This window comes from Plectropomus leopardus, chromosome 2 (genome assembly GCF_026936395.1).
Source record: "Plectropomus leopardus strain MGB_pleo_1.0 chromosome 2, ASM2693639v1, whole genome shotgun sequence".
NCBI classification, from domain to species: domain Eukaryota; kingdom Metazoa; phylum Chordata; class Actinopteri; order Perciformes; family Serranidae; genus Plectropomus; species Plectropomus leopardus.
This window is the reverse complement of record NC_142177.1, coordinates 16,632,519-16,658,434: the sequence shown is the minus strand read 5'-3', so window position 1 is coordinate 16,658,434 and position 25,916 is coordinate 16,632,519. Positions and strand designations below refer to the sequence as shown.

At 40.0% G+C, this 25,916-nt stretch overlaps 1 protein-coding gene across 1 annotated transcript in view; it reads left to right on the top strand.

Moving 5' to 3' along the window:
• suclg2 (succinate-CoA ligase GDP-forming subunit beta) overlaps positions 1-25,916 on the top strand; it is a 112,321-nt gene that overhangs the window by 20,814 nt on the left and 65,591 nt on the right. Inside the window, exons 2-3 of the mRNA XM_042495608.2 lie at positions 3,513-3,654; positions 25,312-25,411. Of these exons, the coding sequence (XP_042351542.2) occupies positions 3,513-3,654; positions 25,312-25,411 (242 nt within the window). The remainder of the gene's footprint in view (positions 1-3,512; positions 3,655-25,311; positions 25,412-25,916) is intronic.

The following is a 25,916-nucleotide window of genomic DNA, read 5'->3' as shown; positions in this document are numbered from 1 at the left end:
ATCTGAACACATTTTATTTTTTTTTATGTCACTAAGTACAAAAATGTAATCCTGATAGTTATACCTGTCAGTTAATATGCCTCTGTGTGATCCAACATTGCTTTCTTTTGAATATAGGTGTAACCTGGTCCTATGACAAGCTCTCATCAGCCATTTTCTTTCGTCAGAAATGTAGACCAAAAGATAGACTGACAGATTTAGACATGCACCCACGCAGCCAAATGGATCCTCCCAAGGCGAACAGTTTGAATGGCAAGGGAAGTGGATGTTTTAAGAGAGGAGGCCCTGCAGGTACCTGACAGCAGTCAAATGAGTCCATAAAACAGAGAAAACTTGCTCTGTGGCTTGGCTTGTTAAGGCTGTGGGATATGTTCCGCTAAAGTGGACCTGCAGGAATGAACGACAGGCAGAAAAATAGTGAACTCTTAAAGTCAAACACACTCAGGGTTTTGCTTGACAACAGACAAACCCATTTTGTCCACATCTATTTAAGTTTTTCTAAATTATCTAATTATTTTACTTTTTTTCCTCTAATGTATTTTTTTATTTATATTGTGTTGCAGATCTTATTGCACTCCTGCAGTTTATTTCTTGCCTGCCTTTGAACCTCTTTAGAATTATGCGAGAGAGTCACATGATCACTACTGGCTGCTGTGGAGAGCTATGGGTAATAGACTTTAAAGCATGGCCCCTCATGCACACATACAATTTGCAATAACTGAAATGTAGGAATAGTATGGAATTGCAGACGAGACTGCAGAGGTGACCCGCAGATGCCCCTCTTTACTGTGTTCAGTTATGCAAGAGAAGAAGCCAGTATGGATCAGCATGTACTGTTCTTCTAAAAAACAACCCATTTTGGCTCTAATGAAGTCTCCTGTTAGGCTCTCCCGAGACTCGGAATGGAGAAAGCATGCTAATACAGTGTGCTGTAGCACAGAGAGCATTGGTTTGGCATGAATTGTGGATTACCAGTCATGCAGTTTTGTGTTCAGTCGAGGCCAATTGATCATTTGGCTCAGGTCTAGATTGAAAAATGGTCTGATTTAGCTATGCCCTATCAGAGTGACCATGTCAAGCTCATTAGCCTTTAATCACTAATAAATGTTATTCTAGGTTACATTTCACTTCCTCCATCATTTAACGGTTGAGAGATGCTGAACAAATACACCCAATTCCCCCTATCCTGTGATCCTGTTATTTCTCCCTCATGGGTGATGGAGTGACAGATGACTTTAAAAGGCACAGAGTTAGCCAGTCATGCCTCATGTTTAAGTGAATCAAATCAGCCTCAAAATGCACATGCATTGCATGTATATGCACACACACATCCACAAACACACAGTGGTTGTCACACTTCCTGTTGTATGATATATGATTTGCTTGATGAGCTCCTGTATCTTTGTTGCTCTTGAACCCATCCTTCTGGATTTTTTTTATTTAATATGCAGTGGTTTTAAGGGATGCATGCTTTTTTGCAGGCATGTATACATTGTGTTTTTATGCACACATGCAGACATTTTCAAGGTAATTGGGGTTATCTAAGTATTGAATGAATTACTGTGCCTGACAATGCAATTTTGTCATTTTCTTTTGACTTTGTAAGAAAAAAAACAAAAAGAAAAATTCTTATTCACTTAGGTTTTACATTCCCCAAGGAACATAGGACATCGGCAAATGCCCTCCATCCTCTCTGGTCTTAAACCTTGCAGTTGCTGTCACTGACAGCCCTTACAAATATTATAGACCACCAAAACTGACACTGAAAAAATCATCAGGCATAGTTAACCAAGCGTCCAGAAGATTTAATTTTTTCTCCCGTATAAATGAAGCTGATAGCAGGCAAATTGCTTTGCATAAAACCTGTTGGCTTTTGAACATTCATGAAACATAATCTATCCTGAGACCTTGAGAAACATAATATAAATGGTAAGCCCGACACTGAATGCTGCAGGTTTATGGTTGTCGTTTTCAACTAAACTTCACAAAGTTGTTTGATAAGTGCTGATATATGTGCAACTTAATGCAAGTGTAAAATTCACTGCTATGAGTTAACATAATGAAGAGTATTTATTTAGCCACACCTGATATCTTTCACTCTTTCATATTATTAATTTGCTAATAGCAAAAATGAGCGTTGCTTTCAGCTTTGTGTCAAAAAACACATGATGTTCTCCAACTGTCCCACTTCAGACACTGTGTTTGCTTGAGTGTTAACGTTCTTGATTATTTTTTCAATCTGCTATTAATTGATTTTATTTCACAATGCCATATTCTTAGATTGTAAAGCTATCGTTATTTAAATTCAACCGTATCACTATTTTCACGTTGGTCTTGTTGGTCGGTTTGCATCTCTGTCGACATTTTCAGAGTAATTTCACCCTACTGCCATAATTTTCTCAAGTCAGTTTCGAAGCACACAGATTCAATTTCAAGGTGTGGTGCGCTGCTTGATGCTATCGCCATATTTAAGGTTGTGTTTTTGTCCCCACAGAAATGTATTTTTCCCACTGTTAAGCACGAGACCCAGCTGGGGCAGTTGGCTACTTTTTTATAAAAACTAATGATTGTGGTTAAAAGCAAAATATCGACCATGCAGACTGAAGCACAGTTGGTGTAATGAAGCTTTTGATTTTGCTGTATTGATGTAATATTGACAATGTCTTACAAACAGTACTCTGGTAGTAGAACAACATACAGTACAATAACATTTTACCAGCATCACAGGATGTCGTTGTGTTGCACATAATAATTTGTCCACATGCTTCGTATATTCATGCAGGTGTCCTCAAATAACTACTTTAGCTCAAACAGAGTTACAGCAGAGAACAGGTAAGGTCAGTTTAACTTGATGCAGTCAGCAACATAATGTAGTGCAATGTTATTATCATGTTAGTTTGATCTTCACTGGGTGAGGAAATAAACACGCTGAACCATAATTTACCTTGCAATCCTTGTTTTCCCTTTGCTTTAATGGCCTTTCTCTCCTTAACGACTCCCTGAAGATTCACCTGTAAAAACATTTACATGCACACACACACACACACATATGCCCACACGTTGCACTCATACACACACACATGCACATAGTAGTGTGTGCTGTTGTGGAGGGATTCTAACTCTAATACAGCCTGTGTCTCTGTCACATTAAAAAGCCAATTTCCTTTTAATAGCAACAACAGCTGGAGCTGACACGGCCTGTGTCTGCTGATGGGGCAAACAGCTTCGGAGCTGTCCTGCAGCTTAGGCCCGGGTGCCTGCCTCATTACAGAAAAATAGAGAGTGAGACTGTAGGAGGGAGGAGAGGAGAGAAGAAAGGATGTAGCCTGTATACTCAGAGGCAGGTGTTACACATGTTTTTGTGTTGTTGGAGAGATATTTCCTGAAGGGGAAATATTGTTAATATCAGGCATGCTCGAGATCAGTAGCTTTTACAGCCCTGTTTTAACTATCTTTCACTTACAAGTCACACTTGCTCATTCTGCCTCCCTGCTTTCCTTTTTCCCCTCCAGTGCACCTGGTTGAGTCCCAGGAGATGGCTGAATCTGCAAGAGTACCAGAGCAAGAAGCTGATGCAAGAGAGTGGCGTGGCCGTCCAACGCTTCTATGTGGCCGACACAGCTTCTGAGGCCCTGGAGGCTGCGAAGAGACTCAGTGAGTAGAGCAGAATAACTTTTCCACAGGTAGCACTTGTGCTATCAACTTTCTCATTTTGTCGCACCAGCACACGATTCGGTCGCGACCTCTTTTTTGTTAATATTATTATTTAAATTGTTATTTGTTTTATCTAATAGCCTCTGAATAGGTTAATTTTAAAAAATGTGCTACTTTGGCTCTGATACCACCGCCTGTCTCTGTTTGCAATCAACCTTACGCAGCCACACTCAGTGTCCCGCCCACAGCACTATCTGATTGGTTACACATCATGAATAATAAAAAGCAACACTGAGGGATTGTGTGTCTCTTATGGGCAAAGACAGACACAGACTAGACCTGCTCTGACGGGTGAGCAGAGTGGTGAGTCAAATGAAGGCAGTAAATATTACTGAGGCTGTAATAAACATCACAATCTTCTACACTGCAGCTTCAAAAAACACCTTTTATTTGAATCCTTTATGTTTATTTAACAAGCCTAATTTTGAACAGCACTGTTAAATGCTGTATGAACACAGGCAGTCATGCCCAATAAGGACCAAAATATTGTAGAATTGGCAAAGTTGTGTTTCAAATCAAGAGAAATATTTGATTAGATAACTAAACAAAAAAGATCTGGGAAAGCATTCAGTGCTAATTTTGAGTACTTCACAGTTTTCAACATTCAACTCTGTGGACAGGTTGATATTGAGGTTCATTTTTCAGCCATATTTCAGCCGGGCTTATTTGACATTTGCTATGTGATAAATAAACTGAAAAGTCTGCGTGCTTCTGATTGTTTTTGTTTCTTGAACATTGGCATGACTTTAATTTCAAATAATTTTGAATTGTCATGTCTTTGATCTCAGTCTCTTGATGATATGGTAATGAGATCTGACAAAGTACAGAAAAGAAAAATGCACCTTGCTCCAGCAACACATGAAGCCTGTTGAAATATTCATGAAATGGTTCACCCCTGAAGCACGTGGCCACGGCATTGCTTCACAGCAGAAGAAGATAAGATCATTCTTTATTTAGTGGTGATAATAAGTTTGTTTTTGGCTTTTAATGACTTTGTCATTTTACTGCTGTACACTGTGAAACCTTAACAGTCCTATTTGTGCTGCATGGCTCTGCAGACCTGGTACAGGACGTGCAAATGGCTGTGGTTAATCAGGGTTGAAGTTTTATCACGTTTAATCTCGTCTTTATGCTGTTTGCTTATGTGCGGAAGCCTGCTTTTTTTGAGCTTAGTGGTTGTGCCTGCTTGGTTTTTCATCACACACTCATCCGCACTAATTTGTTTCACAACCTCTCGTGTTCAGTATCTCACGTTTTGCATGCTCTTTTGTTTTGTTTTTCCTTTTTTTATTATTTGAATGTATTTATTTTTAATCCTTGGTTACAATTTGGATTATTGCCTCCACACACTCACACAAAGCCATGCAAGGAAGTGACTGAAACTCTAATTTTATTCTCTTAAACAAATCTTAACAAATACCTCATACTCGCATGAACAGTGAAACAGCATGTGTTTAACACACATTTGTATGCACCCACACATGGCTTTCTCTCCAATCCCCTACCTTCCCTGCTTCACTTTCTTCCCACACTAAATTGCCCAACTTGCAACACATAGCGTGTATAATTTCCACCCTCAGCTTTATATTTTATTCAGTGTCCTCTCCAACTACAGCGGTGGCTTTCTGATAGTGCAGCCAGGTTGGTTGTCAGCCAGCGAGGTGCCACTCTCGCTGCCTTTGGGCTCCAGCGCCTGGGGCGCTGCTTTCAGGGGCCCTGGTTACGATGCAGACAAAGATAAACTGAATAGGAGGAAGAGGACATGTATTTTAATGGCAGTATCTATATTGCTTGGGACGTAAAAGGAGAGAAAGAAAACCTGGGACAAAGGAGTTACAATGGAACGGACAGCTTAATAAAACCCGGGCCAGTGTCAAGGATTGATTTACTTATCACTCAGGATTTATGGTGCTTTATTAGATGCTAACAAAGTCAGATTACATTTGTCTATAGTTATGGTATAGTCATTTGGGCTGTTTCAGTTAAAAAAAAGAAGCATGCTGGGGTTATTGTTAAAGAATATCTTGGGACATTTCTATGTTGAACTGCAAAATATTATGTGAACAGAAGAAAAAGGAACTTCATACAAATGTTGGCTGGAAGTGATTTATCATTGTGGATTGTTCACTGTAATAGAGGTAATTGCATGACTGCAGTGCAGAAATGTATTCATTGGCTTTTTCAACCAATATTTCAAGCTCAGTAGCAGAGAAGTTACACTTTCTTTCGCGCTCCATTGCTTTCCTGAAATGGACAAGACACGTGTTAAATAGCCCAGCATCAGGTCTTAATTAGCAGTAGTGCATTGAAATGAACTTGACTGAGTGTAAGTAAATTCCCAGCTAAATTGAAAACATGTGCCAACGCAAATTTTTGCAGCTCTGGCAGTAATTTGCAGTTGGCTTGGTAAATCAACTCCTCTATTCCCACAGTGCTTCCAAGCTGCTTCTGAACTCCATTTATGCACACAGCTTTGGTCAGTGTCCGAGTACATGTGTGTGTATTCCTCACACTTTTTGTTTCCTGTGACTATTGCTGGCTCACTATTAAAGCGCGCATGTGAGCATCTACTGATGCTTCATTTCTTCAGATACTCAAAGCGTTTCTGACGTGAATGTGTACGGCTCACTCTTGGGCCACGTTAGGTCATACATGAATGTAACAGAGAATGAGAGAATGTGGGAGATCAGTAACCTCTGTAGTTGTGATCTGTTGGGCTGAAATGCAAACTGAGACTGTTAAGCCCTGATAACAAGGGGGCGAGAGAGGGGCTGTGGGTGAATCCAGCCCTGGATGGAGCGCAGTTTTATGGCTCAAGAGGACACAGCGTTAGGGATGGGAATTGATAACATTTTATTGTTCACAATGCTGTTATCAATTCTGCTTGTGGTCCAATTCTTTATCAATTGCCTTACTGATACCTGATACTGATACCTTCTCTGTGGAAAAAAAAAAACATCAGCATCAACTGTTTTATGATCTCTGAGTCACAGTGAAGATGAAATTAGAGAATATTTGTACAGCATTTGTTTTCATTGAAGGTTTTTTAGTCAGAGAAAAATGTGCTGAGCCTACATGGCACTAATGTCCTTATAACATAATATTTAACCTTGGTTGCAGACATGCTGCTCGGTTTGGAATCAGTGGTATTCCTGTCTAGACTGTCAAAGCGTTACTGGAATTTCATTCGTGTCAAAAGATGTTGCAGCACATTGTTGGTATTTTCACCCTTTTTGACATTTTCATTTTACAGACGAGCATCACTGTCATCTTTCTTTGTAAACTAAAGCTACACTTTGGAACATTTCTTCCTCTCCACCAAGATTCCTTCTTGTTGGCATCTATAAAAGTAATTGATGGTTTTGGAATGATATTGTTTTTGCATTTTATTGTCACTTAAAAAAAATGCATATAGAAAAATGATGATTTGATTTTACTGGGGCCTGTACAAAAGAAGCATGTTCCCTTACGTCTGGAATAGGATTTTTAGGTCAGGGCATCTATGTAGCACCACAATGCCTCACTTATAATGGCATGTCGGGACACATTTTACATACATCATTAAACTGCAGCTCTTGGAATTTGTTATTGCGCTTGGCCATATTGCAATTTCGATAACATTTCAATTGATTAAGCAGCCTCAGCTTGAAGGCATTTAATTCAGATGATTTGGACAATTTGGAACCGGTTCTCAACTGGAACCGGTTCTCAAATCCATTCCCTACACAGAATATGGCTCTCTACAGGGGATATGGATGGTGTATCTTAGCTGACCAGGAGCGACTGAAATGGATTTCTGTGTGGTGCTGATATCCTGCTGTGAGCCCCTGGTTCCCTGCATACGTAATAGAGTGAACCAGTCAAGCATAGAAGCAGAGACACAGATGAATGACATGCGTAGGTTAAGCTAGCCCATATGAAACACGCAGAGCACACACACACACACACGCACGCACGCACGCACGCACACGCACACGCACACGCACACACACACACATGCACACAGACCAGTGTTCTCCTCTCGGCTACACTCACTTAACCATGAAGTGGTTAAGTTGACAGTTCAATTGCGGCTATGCTATATAGAAACTCTTCTCACTCCTCTGGTGTACTGTAGAGTGGTCCAACTCTCCCAAAGTGGCCACAGATTGATTTGTTCTATTATCGCTGAGGACAAATAGCTTAAAATCCTTCTCCCTCTCTATCAAAACATGAAAAAAAAAAAAAAATCCGACATGGACCATTGATTCCCTTTCACTTGAATGACAACTCAGGGGAGAGTTTACATTGTGGCAGATGGGTAACTCACAACCAGCTAATGGCTCATGGAAAGTAGGGCCCCATACTGGGTGAGCTGTGCGGGGAGTTATCAGAAAGTCCAAAGTTTTTGTAATACGTGCTCCACTGGGAGAGAATGGCACTGTTGTCTTTCTAAAACCAATGACCCACATCCACTGGTCTCATACCCAAGTTTTTAATTTTTGTGTTTTGTGTGTGTGTGTGCGTGTGTGTCCAAGTCCAAGGACCTAGCTGTACTTTTGACAAGTAAACTTTTGGACCTTGAAGTGACATCATTACTTTAATATCGAAATGCTTTGATTTAAAAGTGTTTTACATACTTAATATCTTAATTTATCACACTTTTGGATATTTACTATCTCCCCACAGATTTTTAGGCATTCAGATATCTGGTCTTTTTTCTGTTTATAGAGCTAAGATAATAGTCATTTGTGCTTCCAAAAATGTGATCTGCTCTTCCGCAGTAAATAGGGGAAAGTAAAAGTACATGACTCCCTTGCAGAATCAATAATTGATGTTTGTAATGTGATACTACTCTGGCATGCTGCAGTGAACTTTCAGAAGCACTTTCTATTTCCATGCTTCCTAAAATGTGACCTTAAAGAATTCAGAAAAGGGAAGCTACAAATGTTTGTGGCAACCCAACACTCAGCCTATTAAAAATATATAGTGTATGATCAAGAATCTTTTATGAACAGGTTTTGCTCAGTGCTTCATTAGGCTCATGAAACAACCAAAGAACAGTTAAAGGTCCAATGTGTAGAATTTAGTGGGATATAGCCTATTGGCAGAAATTGAATATAATATAATAATTTAATAATATAATTTTTTTTTTTTCTTTCATGTATAATCATCTAAATGATAATAGTCGTATTTTTGTTGCCGTTGAATGAGCCGTTTATATCTACATAGTGAGCAAGACCTCATCCACAGAGTCCACCATGTTTCACCCCCATGTTTCTACAGGAGCCCTTAAAGGACAAACCAAACACTTACTCTAGATAGGGCCATGTGTGTTTTCACATCACCCACCAGAAAAACACCGAAATTTAAAGTGAAACTGCTTTATTCATTGTTTTTACCACTTAAGATCAACAGATCTGTTTGTCTTGGAGAGGAGGAGACCTCTGGAGATAATTCAGCTCCTGGTGAAAAACACCTGAACCATGAACACTTTGGGAATTCTAACCAGGAATTCAGGCTTGATAGTTTCAGCTAGTTGCAATCTGCAATCCTCGCTGCTTGATGCGATTAAATTTTAGCCACTGCTCTTTTAATTAAAAAAAATACCTCAGTTCTCAATGCTTTTTTATAAATAGTACCCATTAGTTAAAAAAAAGGCATAATGTGATCATATGGACAAGTGAAAAACAGTGACAGTTTGATCAAAGGCACATAAGGAATCAATGCCAATGAGAAAATAGATGTTAAGCCCTTTGGCGAGCAATACCTACACATCCCATGATGCATACCTACCTTGAGTTGTGCATGAGGATAATACTAGTTGGGAAATGGAGTAAGAACGTCTTCTAGTAAATCAGCTAATAGAGCTTTGTGACACCTCAGGCATCATGAGTAATTGGTGACAATATTCAAATAACCCCATCTTTGAAAACTTGTGGGTATGGGTATTTGTACATTTTTTTTCTCTGGCAGAAGTGCCTTAATATGTTATCTAAAACAGCACATGGCTTCAGTCAATGCAAGACTGAATTCCCTTTCTTTGCAGTGATGTGAACACACTCATATACACAGATATACACTATATATATATATCGATATACATGCAGGTTTTTTTTTTTACACAGACCTGGTTGCTATCTACTGGTTTGAGATATCAAAGCAAGTCCAGTAATGAATATAGATTCTGTCTTTTCTTCTGAAGCACATATGCACGGCCATGCACATGCACACAAACATACACATACCTGTGCCCTGCTACAGCCAAAGAGAATGTGATTATGCAGTCCACTTTGTGTGGCGCCACCCGCTTGACAGATGCATCTGTTGAGCAAATCTTGATGGATTTTCAGTCTGAATTTTAAATCAAAACCACATTTTCCCTCCCCTTCCTTGCTGTGAAAGCCCTTCATGTCTGTCATGCCTCCTGCCTCCTCCAGCAATCATTCATTGACAAAGCAGCAATGGAAGAAAACATTGCTTTGGATTCTTATCTGTGCCGCATGTTGAGTCTGTGTGATGAATGGGAGCAACATATACTTGCTTATGTGTACACCTCATATGGGATGAGTTTGGAATATGTTGTCTTTCTTAAGCGTTGTCATCCTCCTGACTTGGCTTTGATAGATTGTGTTGCGATTACATTCGCTGTATCTTTCTGTTTCTCTTCTCACACTGTCTTGTGTTCAGTTTTTAAAGTTACCTCAGTTTCTCTCATTCCTCATTCACCTCATTCTACCTCTGCTTCTCTTCCCACTTTGTGCTAAGCACAGCCTCACTGCCAGAATGACGATTAACAGAGGTGGGAAGCATTTTAATTTATTTCCCTTTGCTATGAATATTCAGTGTAAACAGTGCAGTTTTTATGCATGGCTGTCAAATCTCATGTGTGCTTATTAGAGGGGTAGTTAACTTGATATGTTGGGTCACTGAATAATAGCGAGCTACCTTGACATAAGCCAACTCATTGATGAGGTAGATGTGTGTGTTTGTTCATGCAGGCATGCGGATTTGGTTTTGCTTGTGCTTTTTGTGATGGTGTATGAGAGAAAGAGACCTACTCATCTGACAAATGCGTCTCCATCAGTTTCAATCTGCCATGCTTTGCTATTTTAAGTTGACATGCTTGAAAGCTCTCAAAATGTTACTGGCTGAGGTAAACATTAGAACCAGCTTTGGAAACATACACCATTTAGTTGGCCATGCTGTTACGTTATATATATATATATATATATATATATATATATATATATATATATATATATATATAACAGTTTAGAAAGGTGAGAGGCTCTGTTTTTGGTTACTGATGATTTTCAGGAGCCCTTAAAATCAAGTCAATGAGGCTTACACTGTGCTTCAGATGATGTGTAAATAAAAGTAGCTCAAAGCCAAGGACACTGTTGTTGTGTGTTTCTGAAAGTGATTGTTTTCAGTCTGCTCATTTAGTCTTCTGCTCTCTGTGGCAGCTCAGACCCCCTCTATGCCTCCGGCCTGTGATCTGCAAAGTGAGACAAATCTTATTGTATCTTTTCCAGAAAATACAGGCTTAAATTGTATTTTGCCATGACTACTGATAGTGTTAGTGCCACTCTTCTCAGGGTGACCTGAGCATGTTGGGTACATGCCAGATGCCATGCACAAATCAAATGTAGAGTAAATGCCAATTTAGATTATTTAACATTCAAAAATAGCTTGCAAGACATCATCACCAGCCTCATTGCAACCATCCTCGTGTGTGTCAGGTTTCAGCGTTTGCTAATGATACATTTCAAGTCACATGTGTATGGTAATTAGGAATGGGCATTATTACTCAAGTACTTAATATGCATGTCAGTATTTGTTCAATGTATAAACAGTAATCGCCTTAACCTCACATGCGAGCATAACTTTTCTGTTTTTTTCATTTCTATTTAAAATGGGTAAAAATGTATTGTTTTGCTTGGTGCCTCCTTGGCCCCCCTCCTTTTTTTGCAAGTTCTTAAGTTCTATAATTTCATGCAAGTACTCAAATATGAGTCTTGACAAAAGATGATTCCACACACTGCTCATGCTCAGCACCATGGTTTTTTGGTTATGCTAATATTTTACGTTTCTAGGTCAAGAGTATTTTTACTCTTGATGACAATCCAGAGTTTCAGAAGTCCAGAGCGACTGAAACTTTCCTATAACCAATAAATTGTGAGAGTAAGCAAGCACAGTATACAGGATCTTCTTTTCACAGTACTTAAGTTATACTTTCCAACACTCCTCAGTCTAAGCTGGTTTAATGTGCAAAAAGCTCCTTTAAAAAAACAAAAACAAAACAAACTTTATTACTTGAATTACTTGAAAATTAAAATAACTTCAAATGCCCATCCCTAATAATGATATCAATACACATTTTAGATTGGATCTTTGCATATAAATAAATTATCAGTATGTGCTGTAGCATCCAGCTTTGAGTCAGAGGCTGCATGGTAAACCATATCTGCTGAAAGTGAAAGGGTACGGAGATTGCAACAACCTGCAGCAAAATGGCACAGGAATGGAGGCATGCACCAGCAGACCTAGGGTTTGGTGAGATAATTTGATCTCGCCCTTCATGAAATCCAGTGGTTATGGGTTTCCCATTGTGCAGTGAGGTGCAGAGAAGACTCCCTGCACGGCTGCGGGATGGACTCCCAGACACATCCACTGCGTTTCCCTGTCACTAACCGTGTGGAGAGACATGGGATATACCAGACACAAAGCCAAGGGCATGTTGGAAGGACTTAGTGGTGTAGAGGTCCAGAGCAGCTGTAACTGTGACAGCAACAGGGAGGACAGACAGGAAGTTCCCTGCCATGAAGTCCTGCATCTTTGTGCTATGGTATGTAGGGGAAAGTTAGAACCTTTTTCTAATACTCTCCTTACTAAAGGAAAAGAGATGATGTTCATGGCTAGTAATGTATGCACACTTGCAGTTTTATTTCTCTTTTAACAAGACATATATATACTCCACGGACCAGAAATATCTGGTCAAACTGTTTTATTGCAATACATTAAGCCAATGTATTACATCAGTGCCTTTTGCCGTTGTGAAAATATGAGGGAGAAAAAGGTAGATATAACCAAATTGTTTGCATGGAATAACACATTATGGTGAATGTGACTTTAAAAAAAAACGTACTTTTGACTTCTTGTTCTCTATGTGATGAATAACTGTTATATTTGGAATTTGCTCCAAATTCTATACGTTTTAGTTCTCAGTAGTGGTAATACGTTGGTTTATTAGTTAGGGTGTGAAATGAAAATGCCCAAGTCTCATAAGATGTTGCATAACATGCATGCTCACACTTGGTCTGCTTCCACATTTGTTTTGCTGGTGATATCAACGGTTCTGCTTTCTCTGGCAGGGTGCAGAGAAGCATTTACACCTCCAACTGGGCCTGGCTCTGGTTTATGAGATCATCTAGGGAGAACCATATGCTTCTTCACTAACCCAACACACTGTCTAGCCTGTACCATCTGTCATGGAAACACTCCTCCCCCACATGGGCATCACCACAAGCCGCTCTGAGGTTCCTTATTCATGCATGACGTTTGCCTCTCACCCGAGTCCTCCCTCATACCCAAACTGACTGGTGTCTGTGTCAGTGGAGATGCTGAGCTGTGCTTTCTCAGTTTATTTAGGCAGATGTGCTTTTCTTTAATGTGCTGTTTTCATATAAGAGGGTTAAAAGGTCTTTGGCCATTAATGGGTTCAGACATTTTTAAACCCTGATGTGTACCAGTATTTCAGGGTAGACCAGGACTGTCAAAAAACTACTAATTAATACTAAAAAATAGTTTTTGACATGATGCTCATAAATCTTATTATATGCATTATTGATATTTTATGATTTTCCTTATGCGTCTTATTTTTTTATTTTTTATTTTTTTTTTTTTTACATTTCCCCCCGTGGTATCAAAGATGTTATCAAATACCCAGTATTTTTTTTGGCTATCAGTATCAAGTTAGAAATTCCTGACGACCCTAGGGTAGACATATTGTTTTAATGAACCATCGCTTTTCATTCGAAACTGTAAATTCCATTCAAACATGGGGAACAAATTTAACCCGCTAGCTTGTTAATTAGGGAAGGTATTGAACACCAAGGAAATGAACAAAAAAAACGCAAAGTGTAGGAGTAGCCTGCTCAGGCTGCGTTTAATTTGAAAATAAATTGTGTTCTCATTCATTCAAATGTGATTTAATTGTTGGCTCTAATGTGCTATAGGATTATGATCCCATTGAACTTGTGTATTTTGCTTTAAGTTATTATTATGGAGTAAACATTGATTGCATAATGTAACGACTGTGGGATAAGGATAAAATGATTCCACCATTGGCCTTGGCTGGCAGAGGTGTGGACTTGAGTCCGATTCAGTAAGTCTTAGCTTGTTCATTCGCTGTAGCATGCAGTGTGAGCAGTACACTACAGTGAGTCTGCGATTCATTAGCACTCAGACTTTTGACAGGCTGACCAGGTTCATACGGGCCACTAAAAAGAGTTGTTCAAAAATATTTGTCTTTTCATTTTTGCCCATCACTAGCAGAAAAAGCAGGCAGAGGAACAACCCATGTAACTGAAAACTGGTAGTTGCTTGGCTCACAGGAAAACGGAAAGCTATCAGGTTGTCTTTGCAACAGTGGTATCAATAATAATACCACTTGAAAATGCAGGTCTCACTCATTGAATTCCTGAAAGCACATAGATTTAGACAGCTACCATCCCAATGACAAAATGTACGTAACAGATTTCTATGATGAATTCTGTGACAACCCCGTTCCCAAAATTTTCAACTTTATTTGACCAAAAGTATTCAGTGCTATACAGTTGATTGAATTTTGCCCAAGATAAAATGATGTGAAATGCCTTTATACAAGTAATCTTTGGTTTAAGATGTGCATTGCAGAAGGACTGCACAAATCAAACATAGATTTTGAAGCCCTGCTGTGGGTGATATGTTAGTTTGGCACATTAGCATCACTCATGCTCATGTTCAACTTTTATGTCATTTTGTCCCAACACTTGCTCAGTGATAGAACCATTATCTGGATAATACTGGCTCGAAATTGCATGTTTTATTAAGGCTATTCCATGCTTCATTGAGCAGTGAATTCGTGAGAAGCAATGCGGTAATGTTCTTTTCTCCTATTGCTTTCCCTCTGTGTGCCTTTTCTTTGTATTCACCCCAGTCCCCTTCCAATTTTTGCCTACCTGGATTTGTATGACAGTGTTGTATAAGGCCGGGGTCCTTCGTCATCAAATTCTATTATACTCAGCTCTCTGTGTGCGATATACTATTCATAGCTCACAAATGACTACGAAAATGTTTGGAAAAACCTAACATTTTATGTAATAATGGCTTTGAAAGAAAAAATCACAGATGTGCTATTTATCTTATGGACACATGGGACCCGCTTCCATTTTAACTGGGGACAGACAAATACTGTGTATCTCACTGTCAAACATGGTAAAAACATGGGACATGGTCAGACCTCTTGTCGCTGCACATCCCCTCCCTTCTCATTCGCAGTCCCCACTAGAGCCGCCTCGTGCACTTCAACACTTCAAGCGCCTTTTAAGACCACTTTCATCTTCCCCCTTCAGAAAATGAGGCAGAGTCTCTGGTGAAAAGCGCTGACAGTAGCAGTTAGTGCTGTGTAGAGTTGGCTCAACCATGGCCCTTTCACTTCTGTCTTTGTCTGAAGTAGTGTGGGATAAGAAGATCCTCTTAGAGCTTTGTGCGTTTGTGTGCGTCTGTACACCAGCTGGAGCCCATGTCGTGTCCTCTCCTCGTTGGTCTGCTGGACAGAGGCCACTGAGGCAGCTGCTCATCTATTGATCTTACATTGGGTTCTTGAACTTCAAAAGAATATGCAGCCTCAGTCTTATAGGATATTGCTCTTGAATATATTGCAATCTTCATGTCACTTGCCATATCAGGTCCATCAGTGAGCGGTTACCATTGCAGCCTCCGCTGCCTGCAGTGTAAACATGGCGGTAGCTCGCCTGTAATCACAGCAGTGATAAAAAGACAGAGGGTCTGTTTATTGATGTCTGTTTCAAATTGATGAACTCATGAGTGGAGCTGGGCGATATGGAGAAAAGATAAAAATATTTCTGACCAAATATCTCAATTTCAGTATTGTGAGGGTGACGATTGTTTTTTTCACCAAATATTTACAAAAGGAGATGTTTGATAAATAAACATGAGTAATGTGGATATAATGACTTAGTGGGTGAAGACGAATAACAGAACAGCTAGAACAGTCTTGTAAGTTCAGAAAATTTCATCACCTTCCTGTAATGCAGCATTTAAATATCAGGAAAACAAAGGAAAGTAAATGTATATAACAATATACAAAATGTAAGACAATATGAAGACTCATATCACAATATCGCTATAATATCATTATATTGCTGCATCTGTGTTTACAGACACATATCAACAATGCAAATTAAAATGCATTTTAAAACGAGTCATTAGATTCAACATGTTATCTCTGGTCTAATGGTGTCGTTTTTGGTGAATTTAAAACTTAAAATCTCTTAACAACACGTGACAACATTGCGTCTGTCGTGAAAGAGGCTCGTGTTTTGATTTGATTGGTTCATGCCTGGAGCCTTTCACTTCTACTTTTACACTATTGACATTTGGTTATGTTGTGTCCAGCCCTTTTGTACAACTGTACCATGTAAATGTGCAGTCTGCAAAAGACCAGAGTTACATAATTATAGAATAATAGATTGTTAAAATTTGTATTGGTGTTCCTTGCTCATTTGTGTGGAATATTTGTCAATTATACTACTTATATATACTTATGAGACTGATTTGGTCTGTGCACACTAATAAAAGAAAATCACAAACACAAATTTGCAGCCATTAACCATGCTGCTGCTGTTTACGTGGCCAGAGTTTGAAACGAGTATTATGTTAATAACTTCTACGTAAATGGGTTGTGGTCCATTTACATAGCTATTAACTGGTAATGTCAAGTCAAAACAACATTGCTCTTTCTTCTGCATTTTACCCACACAGTCTGACCTTTATATTCTCCTTTGCTTTAGTCCCTCCCTTTCAGCCATCTCGTCTCTCATCTTTTTTTGCTCTCTCCTATTTGTCCACTCACTTTTTCTCTTCCATTCTCACTTTACTTTAGTTCGTAGTTGCTCTTTTGTACTTATCCGCTGTGTCGCTCTGTCTCTGTCTGAACTGCCTAACACCCCTCAGTTTATTCCCCACCCTTCTGTAAAAAACGTATTGCTATAGCAGTACCTCAGTGTCCTCGTTTGCCACTTTGATCACATTGTAGGGGAACTAAATGAGTGCAGGGAGTTAGCTGGAGTGAGCTGCAGGTATCTGTGCCTCACCACCCCTCTCCCTGCAGGGCTCCCGCTGATGGACGGAACAGCTCTCGTCCCTTCAGAGGGCTGGCCTGTCACACAGGAAGACAGATGTTAGTCTGCAGTTTTCCTGTCTCCAGTACCTGCCAAGATAACACACGTCCGATGGGGAGAGAGGACTGGGATGGGCTGGTTTGAAACATAAGGTTATTAACACGGGCACAGCGGCCTTCTGACAGACCAGCTTCATTCAAAACACACTGTAGGTCGTGCGATAACTGCAAACAGTCGCATTCAATGACATTTTGAGATTCTGCACTCAAGCTCTAACAGAGATAAACATCATGCTGGCCTCTCCAAGGACCTGTTGTCATCCCATACATTAGCTGGCTCTTAGGTCTCTTGTTTGGTAAGAAAAAGCCATGCATCTGAAATTGTTTTAACAGCTGTAAATAGGCTTTGCAGGGTAAAGCGGCCTGTCTCTCAAAGAGCTGATTTCTGTAAGCAGCTTAGTGTTTCCACCTCCTCATTACGCACCCTAACCTATTCATGTTGTGGGTGAGACGTGGAATTATTTCTCACACATCCCCTCTATCGTATTAGGATGATACTAATGTACCAGTCGAAGTGAACATGTAGCCTGTTATTTGTTGTCAGAGCACTTTTCATAAATGCAAGCTACCTAGTCATGTTGGTATTGGAGTTCAGAGTTAAGGCAGGTTCAGAAATAAAAATTGTACTAGTGGGATGAAATGTACAAAACATTATTGTACTTTGTTGTAGAGACCTCCAATCATTAGGCAAGCTTCATTACTTGTCAGTGGAAATGGCATTGCAAGTGGTGTGCTTGCCCACCAGTGCATTAGCAGCAGATGTTGGTAGCTTTTAGAATGGTTTTATCTGCTATTGTTCATGCTGAACTAACGAAATATATTGAGTCAATAATGAGAAGTGAGCAGCTCATGTTTGTGCAGACTCTTGGTCACTTTTTTAAAAAATATCTTTATGGAGATGTTTTGGAACACGCTGTTGTCTGCAACCCCGGAGTTAGTATTTTCTTAGTTAACTATCTCATGATGCGGCTTGATTCAAGTAAATGTCTTTGCAGAAGCTTCGTTGTCAAACAAATGATTCTCCCTACTGATAGCCCCCATGGTCATTTAGCACCCATCGTTCCACAACACCATTATCATTACCGTCACCCCCTCTGGTTGGATGGCAGTGAAAAACTCTCAGCCAGGGATTTGAACTGCACCTCTCTGTCACTGAGAGGAGACCAGGGCCATCTCAGCATGTCATTAGAAGTGCTGTCTGTGTCTGAAAGCCAGGTGGACTTGTCCTCTAATGAGGACTCGGCCGTCATGCAAGCGGTGAGTGGAGGAGGTGTCACACAGAGGTGCCACTGTCGGTCCGGGACGCTGATATTCTCCTCCACTGAGCAGCGCTGAGAATGGCATCATTAGAGGCAGAGACGGACACAGGGACGGTGGGCTTAACCAGACAAGACAGAGAGATGGTAATGATATATTTAGTTGTCGTGAACAAAGAAGTCAAATTGTTGTTATCTTTGACGTTTTTTTTGCCAAAGTCTTTGTTTGTCCCCTTGTTATACAAGTCCCAACATTTGGTCTTACAGACGCGCCAGTAGCAGGATGACTTTGTAGAGCATGTTTAGGATTTATCAATGTTCGTTGACTTTTAACCTCAACGGAACAGGGAAACATATTTAGGTGGAAGAATTCCAAGGCCATTCTATGTCAAAGTAGATGAAAAACTGAAGGTTTCATTTTTTATTTATTTATTTTTTTTTATATATATATCTTTCTTTTTGGTTCACCTGCCATCACTGCATGAACACAGAGCCATTCTGTGTATGACATTTCCAGGACTGGAAATGGTAAAAGTTTATTGAAAGCTGAGTCAGTCCAAGATGATACCAGAATTACCTTTGTGGTTAAAAGAAATCATCACACAAGGAGTCTAAATGTTAAACATGACCTATTCCATCAACCACACGTGCCACAGTGTAACTAAAGAGATACTTTGCCAGTTTTCAACCAGCTTTGTATCAAATCAATGTAAGTAGTATATGTGAAATCAATTATGGTAAACTTTCATTAACATCCCCACCCCCCTTGCAAACTTGACCAAAATGCAATCAAACAGTAAAACCAAGCAGCGCTGATCAAATATAGATCAAAATGCTGTTACTGCACTGCCTTTTATTTGCTTAAAATGCTTTTTTGAACACATTTTCGTGCTGAGTTCAGCTGCAATAGCTAGAGTTTGTGAAAAGGAAGTGGGTGCCACACTGCTTCCTGCACAGTGAAAACAAAGGCTGAAAAAATAGTAGATCAAACCGTAAAACCAAGCAGTGCTGATCAAATGTGAATCAAGATGCTGTTATTGCGTTACCTATTTCTCACCTCAAATGTTTTGAGAAACATGTTTTCGCTTACGGACTAACTGTAATATGAGATCATTTCTTGCCGGCCGTCATTGTTCTACACAAAAAAGTTCACATTATTAGTATGGTGCAGTGCATTCTGGTACTTATAGGTTTTCTACGTCTTGAGCAAAAGTGCCCTTTTTTCTTTTTTTCTCAGCGTGAATAAAACTGGTGAAAACGATGGGCAGCTAACTACGGTGATTGACACAAAAACGTGTTTGGTTTTTCCATTCTGGGAAAAACCAAACACGTTAGACCAAACACTGAAGAATAATGGCAGTGCAAAATGACGATCTCCGTAAACATGGACTAGCTCCCTATCTGGATATAAAGGGCTTATTCTAAAGTAATGAAAACAATTCTTATTTTCAGGTGATTATACACTAAAGAAAATATGCTTATTATATTGTGTTCCATTTCCGATAATACAACAAATCCTATGCACTTGACCTTTAAAACATAATTTGTCAGTATGACTATTACATTGAACATCATACAAAAGTGAGTGTTGGCCTAACTTGACTTGTTTGATACACATGAAAGAAAAAAAAACAGCATGCAAATATTCAGTTTGCTGCTTGTGTAATTAATAAAGCTAATCAGATAGTTGCCCTGTTTTATGCCATTAATATCCTGCATTGCCTATGGTACTTAGTGCTATAGTAGGTTGTGAGTTCATTGTTTCCAATATCAGTGAGCCATGGATATGACACAACAAAAAGCCCTGTGGCAAAGTGACTCAGAAGCCAGAGCGGCTCCAATAGCCTTCTGTAGCTATCAATATGCAGTTGACAACATAATTGAAGTTATTTAAAGACACGCCATGTGCCGCTAGATGGAAGCAAATGGAAGCACAGACTGTTGTTCTTTCTACTTATAGTGCTGGAATATCCCTGAATTGTGAATTATATTTCAGCTGCTTAGAAGTAGTTCCAAAAAAATACTGGAAAAGGATAATTATGTCTTGTAGACTGACATTTCAGACCTTTGGTTTTTTTTTTGAAGACTCAGTATTGCAGCAATCAACAATCTCCAGCATTAGGAGGTGCACTGTCATGATGAGCACAGATGCTGAAGGTTGAGAGGTCTTTCGTTTTTTATTTCTCCCCTCTGGTGTTCATGGCATCTATCCGTAGGAAGGTTCGGGCTCTCTGCGTTGTTTGATTGTGGCTGCTTGTGTTTGTTTTCTCCTCTCTCCCAAGAGTTTGATTAGGCGTCTCCATTTAGCCGCCACATTACTTTCATTACAGCACACTTGCACGCTGGGGAGGGCCGTCTTGATCTTTTTCTCTCTCCATGCAGATGGTAGCCACATCTTATTCTCTCTGGATTGGCGCACAGCCTACATCTGTCCCTTACCAGCCAACATCCCCCTCATGGCACAGCCCTCGAAGGCTTAATTAAATATCAGACCAAAGCTAACTATGCTGCTGGCCACCCATGGGCTACACGGAAAGGGAGGAGGGGGTGGCAGAGCATAGGCTTTTCAAAAGTGCACAAGAGAGAGGGTGAAAAAGACAGTGATTGTGGAAGTAACATCCTCTTTGCCAGCTGCTGTCACTGGCAAGTGGACTGGGAGTTGATTTGCACTCATTACTGGGAAATGAGTAAGGCCTGAAGATGATGACCGCATTACTCCGATTGCATGTGATGTGATTGGAGATGTTGTGCAATGTTAATCTCCTCCCATGTCCCCAAGATATGGAAAATAAATGGAGATGAAAATCTAACTCTCAATTCCGCATCGCAGCAGTGGGCCATGCATGATAAGGCTGATTATGCAACCATGGTCCCCTCCTCCCATGAAAAGAGTTTTCATTCACCCAACGATGTAATAAACAAACCACTTTATGCAGAAGATATGTCTTATTACTGTGGCTGCAACAAGTAGTCTTCATTTTGTTAGCTATCTTTTTAGTCTTAGTCCTGTGTCAAATGTTTTCATGAGTTTTGTTCATAATTTGTCCACCGTCATCCTTTTTTTTCTTTTTATTAGGTTTTGGGGTTTCCCATCTGTCCTTCCATACGTTCCATTCATGTGAACACAATAAAATAAATAAAGAATGCTTTGAGGGAAATTCTTGAAATTTGGCATAAATATCCACTTGGACTCAACGATGAACTGATTACATTCAGGTGGTCATAGATTAAAGGTCAAGGTCACTCAAATCTCGTATGTCCCATTCTTGTGAATGCAATATCTCATGAACACCGTGAGGGAATTTCTTTGGCAACAACAATGAACCGATTAGATTTTGGTGGTCAAAGGTCACTGTGATCTCACAAAACATGTTTTTGGCCGTAACACTATTTTTTCTTACTATGATCAAATTTTACACAAATGACTTTTGTATATGTAGTGATGACATTTTATATCCAAAACGCCAAAGGTCAACTTCAATGTGACATTGTAATGTTCTGCAAAGACACTTTTCTGGCCATTACTCAGTGACATATCTCAGGAACAGAGTGGATGACATTTGGTCAGATACTGAACTGGTGACACTAAGCTTGGATGACCACCTTGAAACTGTGCTGATCGTATAGATTGGGGTTTAAGATTTTAATAGAACCTTAAACTTAGTCCTACACTTGACCTGTAGCCAATGCAGGGATGCCAGTACAGGTGTGATGCTGTCTCTTTTTCTGGTACCAGTAAGTGGTCAAGCAGCAGTTTTTATGAATTTGAAATTGTTTCACTGTATTAACACCCAAAGCGCTGACTCTCTCACAGTACAGTGCTTGCTGGTGTCTTTTCTTATTAACTTCAGGCATCTGCCCTTCATTCCCCTTGTTCATCACAGTGTCTGGGTTGAACATAGAGGCATGGCTTGTCTCTGATTTAACATACTACTACTTCTTTTCCACCCACTCCCCATTGTACTGTGCCCTCATTAGGGACCAACCTTTGTCTGAGTGTTAGAGGCCATCTCATGTCTGTCAAACTACCAGATAATGGCCGCCCTGCTCTTTACCATGCACCATGTTCACTGTGATCTTTGAGGACATCATTATCCTCTCCATGTGTTTCAACAGAGTGTGGCGTCTCAGCTTTAACCATAGAATTTGGTATGATCTTACAGAATTTTTTTCGTTTTTTCTGTGAGAATGGTGCATACATTTTCATCATACAGTCTTTAATATGCAGTGTTAATTCATTTGATCACATTATGTAGTATGTTCTTCTCAGTTTGTCTCTTCTGATAAAAAAAAACTTTCCTCATATTATCAGCACATTGCTTTATCAGTGCTCATTCATAATTGCTGATATTGCTATAATATCTTGTTGTGTGCCGCATAATAAGCAGATTTGCTATCAATTACTAGTGCAGCAGGAACGAACACCTGCCTTGTTCTCACTCCATTACCTTCGCTGGCACATTACATGCCTTTTAATATATTTAATATATATTCGCTTTAAAACCATGTCTTGCCTTTTTTTTTTTTGAAGGTCCTAATCAATGTGTCAATACTCTTACCTTTCTCCACACCTTTTGTTCCAATAGGGAATGCCATTTCCCTATTGGGTTACATCTTTGTTCTTTCCCATGTTTCTTTTTTTCTCTTTTAAAGCAAAAGTCATTTCCTCTATGCCATCCCTCTCCACTGCACATGCCCACAGGACACTCTATTTCATCTTGCTTTGAACTCTTTTTAATTTTGCGCAGCAGCGGTTTTTTATTAACATATTTATTCATTTATGACTCCTCTCAGATCCCTCTGCATATGAGCACACCTTTATTCTCTCATTTTCCCCTCTTTCTTTGTCCCGCCTCAGCTCTGGAGTCACCACAGAGAACGGGCCTCACTAATGCAGTGTTAGTTTAATCCCTGCCACCGTGTCAGGGGCTATTTTCTCTGGGTCCTTTTCTTACTGCAGCAGCAGTGAGCACGGCCCAGAGTTTTCAGGCTCGCTCTGCTCACCGGCTCCTGTCTAGATGTTCTCCACCCTGCCTAAAGATTTTTTTTTTTAAGCAGTCAAGGGAGGAGCCTGTCTCCAGTCCTCAAGGTCAAGGTGTCTTTCTCGCCATTGCATGGCAGATCATCCCCTTCCATTCTCCCTAACACCCACTTCCCACCCTGATGGCAGCCACCTGTCAATAGCTGAACTCCCCCACCTAGATAATAATAACCTAGCCAGAGAGCATCTTTCATCAAGTGTCCTTGCTCCATTTGAATAGAGGGAGATTGTGGGTAGGATGCTGAAAAGACAGCTGAGGAGCCTCCTTCTGATGTGCGACTACTTGCAAGGTGGCAGTGACAGCAAAGGAGATGCACGTGGTTATATAATTAGAGCAAGGTCATGTGAAAGTTTTCAACAGTTGTCCAGTTGTTTATTTCCCTACATGCACTGAGACTGTAACCAGATGACAGTTGTAAGGAAGTGCACAGGTGAAACAGCTCAAATGTGTATTTTATGTGGATGGTATTCTTAGCCATGGTTCCAGGGATTGCAATGTTGGCCTGTGGTTAGGTCCGTCACTATGGTCCAGACAGAAATATCTCTACAACTATTCAGACAATTACAGTAAAATTTTGTAAAAACATTCGTACTCCAGAGAGGATGTAGCCTAGTGGCTTTGGTGACCCTTCAGCTTTTCAGCTAATTCCTCCGTGAGAAGTAAGTTTTGGATTTAAGTGAAATACCTTAACAACTATTGGACGGATTGTCGTTAAAGTTGGTTCAGTTACATTTCCTCTAGCACCATCATCAGGTCAAAATTTTAATTTGTCCAATATTTTGGTTTATGACCAAATATCTGCAAAACTAATGACATTCCTGGCAGCCTGAGATGTTCTTTTTGTTGGGTACTTAATATCCTTTTGAGGGTCCATATTTCCAAAGACCAAATTGTAAAAAAATGACTGAAAGCCCATTTGTATGAAAGCCCATTATCTGGAAAACAAAAAGAAGGGCTGTTTCTCAACAGCACTCAAAGAGAAGCACATGGGTTATTATGCAAAATGACTATAGCAAAGACATGACCAACCTGCTCTGCCTCTGACTGGCTCATACTCGTCCAGCTTGCTGTGTTGGTTAGATTTAGGCATGAGGAGTGAATAATGGTCAAAATATCAGTGTAAGCCAGTAAGATGCAGAGTACGTCGGGTCATGCCTTTGCTTTAGTCAGAAGGTCAGATGACGTCATTTTGCATAATAATTAGCCATGTGCTTCTGTTTGGGAGAGTGTGTAGAATTTTAGTAGAAATGGCCCCTCTGCTAAATAGGAGTTTTTTTTAAAAAATACCATGTTGCTGAACAACCAGGCATTTGCCTTTTGATCCAAGAGGACATTTTTCAGACAGTTGGGACTTGGGAATTATGAGTCATGGGAACAATGGCCCCGCTGTCTCTGTGTTTGACGTTCTTACACTCAAAACTAAGATTGTGGACATTAAAGAAATTATGGCTGCTTAGCATCAGCATTTTATCATTGTCACGGGGAGCATCTTAGCTCTCTTATAAACGCTTGTTTACAAGGTCTTGTATATCCATTTTAATATGGGTACACTGATTCCTTCACTACATTGAAATTAGTAGTGAATCACGCTATTTTCTATGTGGATGGGTGCTGATTCTAGAGTGTAAAGATTTTCTCCCTCCCGACATAATCCCTGATCTTTTCACATACCGCACACTCACCCCTCTCTATTCTTCCTTCCCTGCTTACTTCAATCAGATGGACAGATAAGTGGCAGACCCAAGGGGGCATTCAGGGTGCTGAGACTATATCTTAAGTGCTCTATATCTCTCTGTCTCTCTTTCTCTTCCTTTTGTCACTCTCTCTATCCTTCTCTCTCTCTATCTTTCAGATGCCAAGGAGATCGTGTTGAAAGCTCAGATTCTGGCCGGTGGCAGAGGAAAGGGTGTGTTTGACAGTGGCCTTAAAGGTGGAGTGCACTTAACTAAGGAGTAAGTATGTCCCTATCTACATTTCACATCGCTGAGTGACTGTAGGAGATAAATTCATATTATTTCTCCCGCGACAGCGACTTTGAGAGTGAGGAGGCTCAAAGAGCTCTCTGAAGATGCTCCCTAGGCACAAAGACACCGTCAGGATTACTTGAGCTGCAAATAAACAGTTTTTCTTTCTTCCAGTGTCTTGTTTTCCAACAACTACCCTCAATTAAATGTTGAAAAAGTGATTTTAAGGTCGGCAGAAGCGTTTTGCACCCCATACTGAGTTTTCTTCTCTCGTGTTGATTGAGTTCTGTGCTGCTGCTAAGGTTTATTTTGTTCTAGCTTAGAGTTACAAAGCGTGATGAGTGTATTCCTCCAATGAAGGCTCACTCCAGAACCGTGTGCATTTTTTCAAAAGGCTAAACAGCAGTTTGAAAGAATTTTTCTTTGCTCAGGCACTGCATTTCCCTCTGCCAAGTTTCTAGCACAAACACAGTGCTGTCGTTTTAGCGAAGGT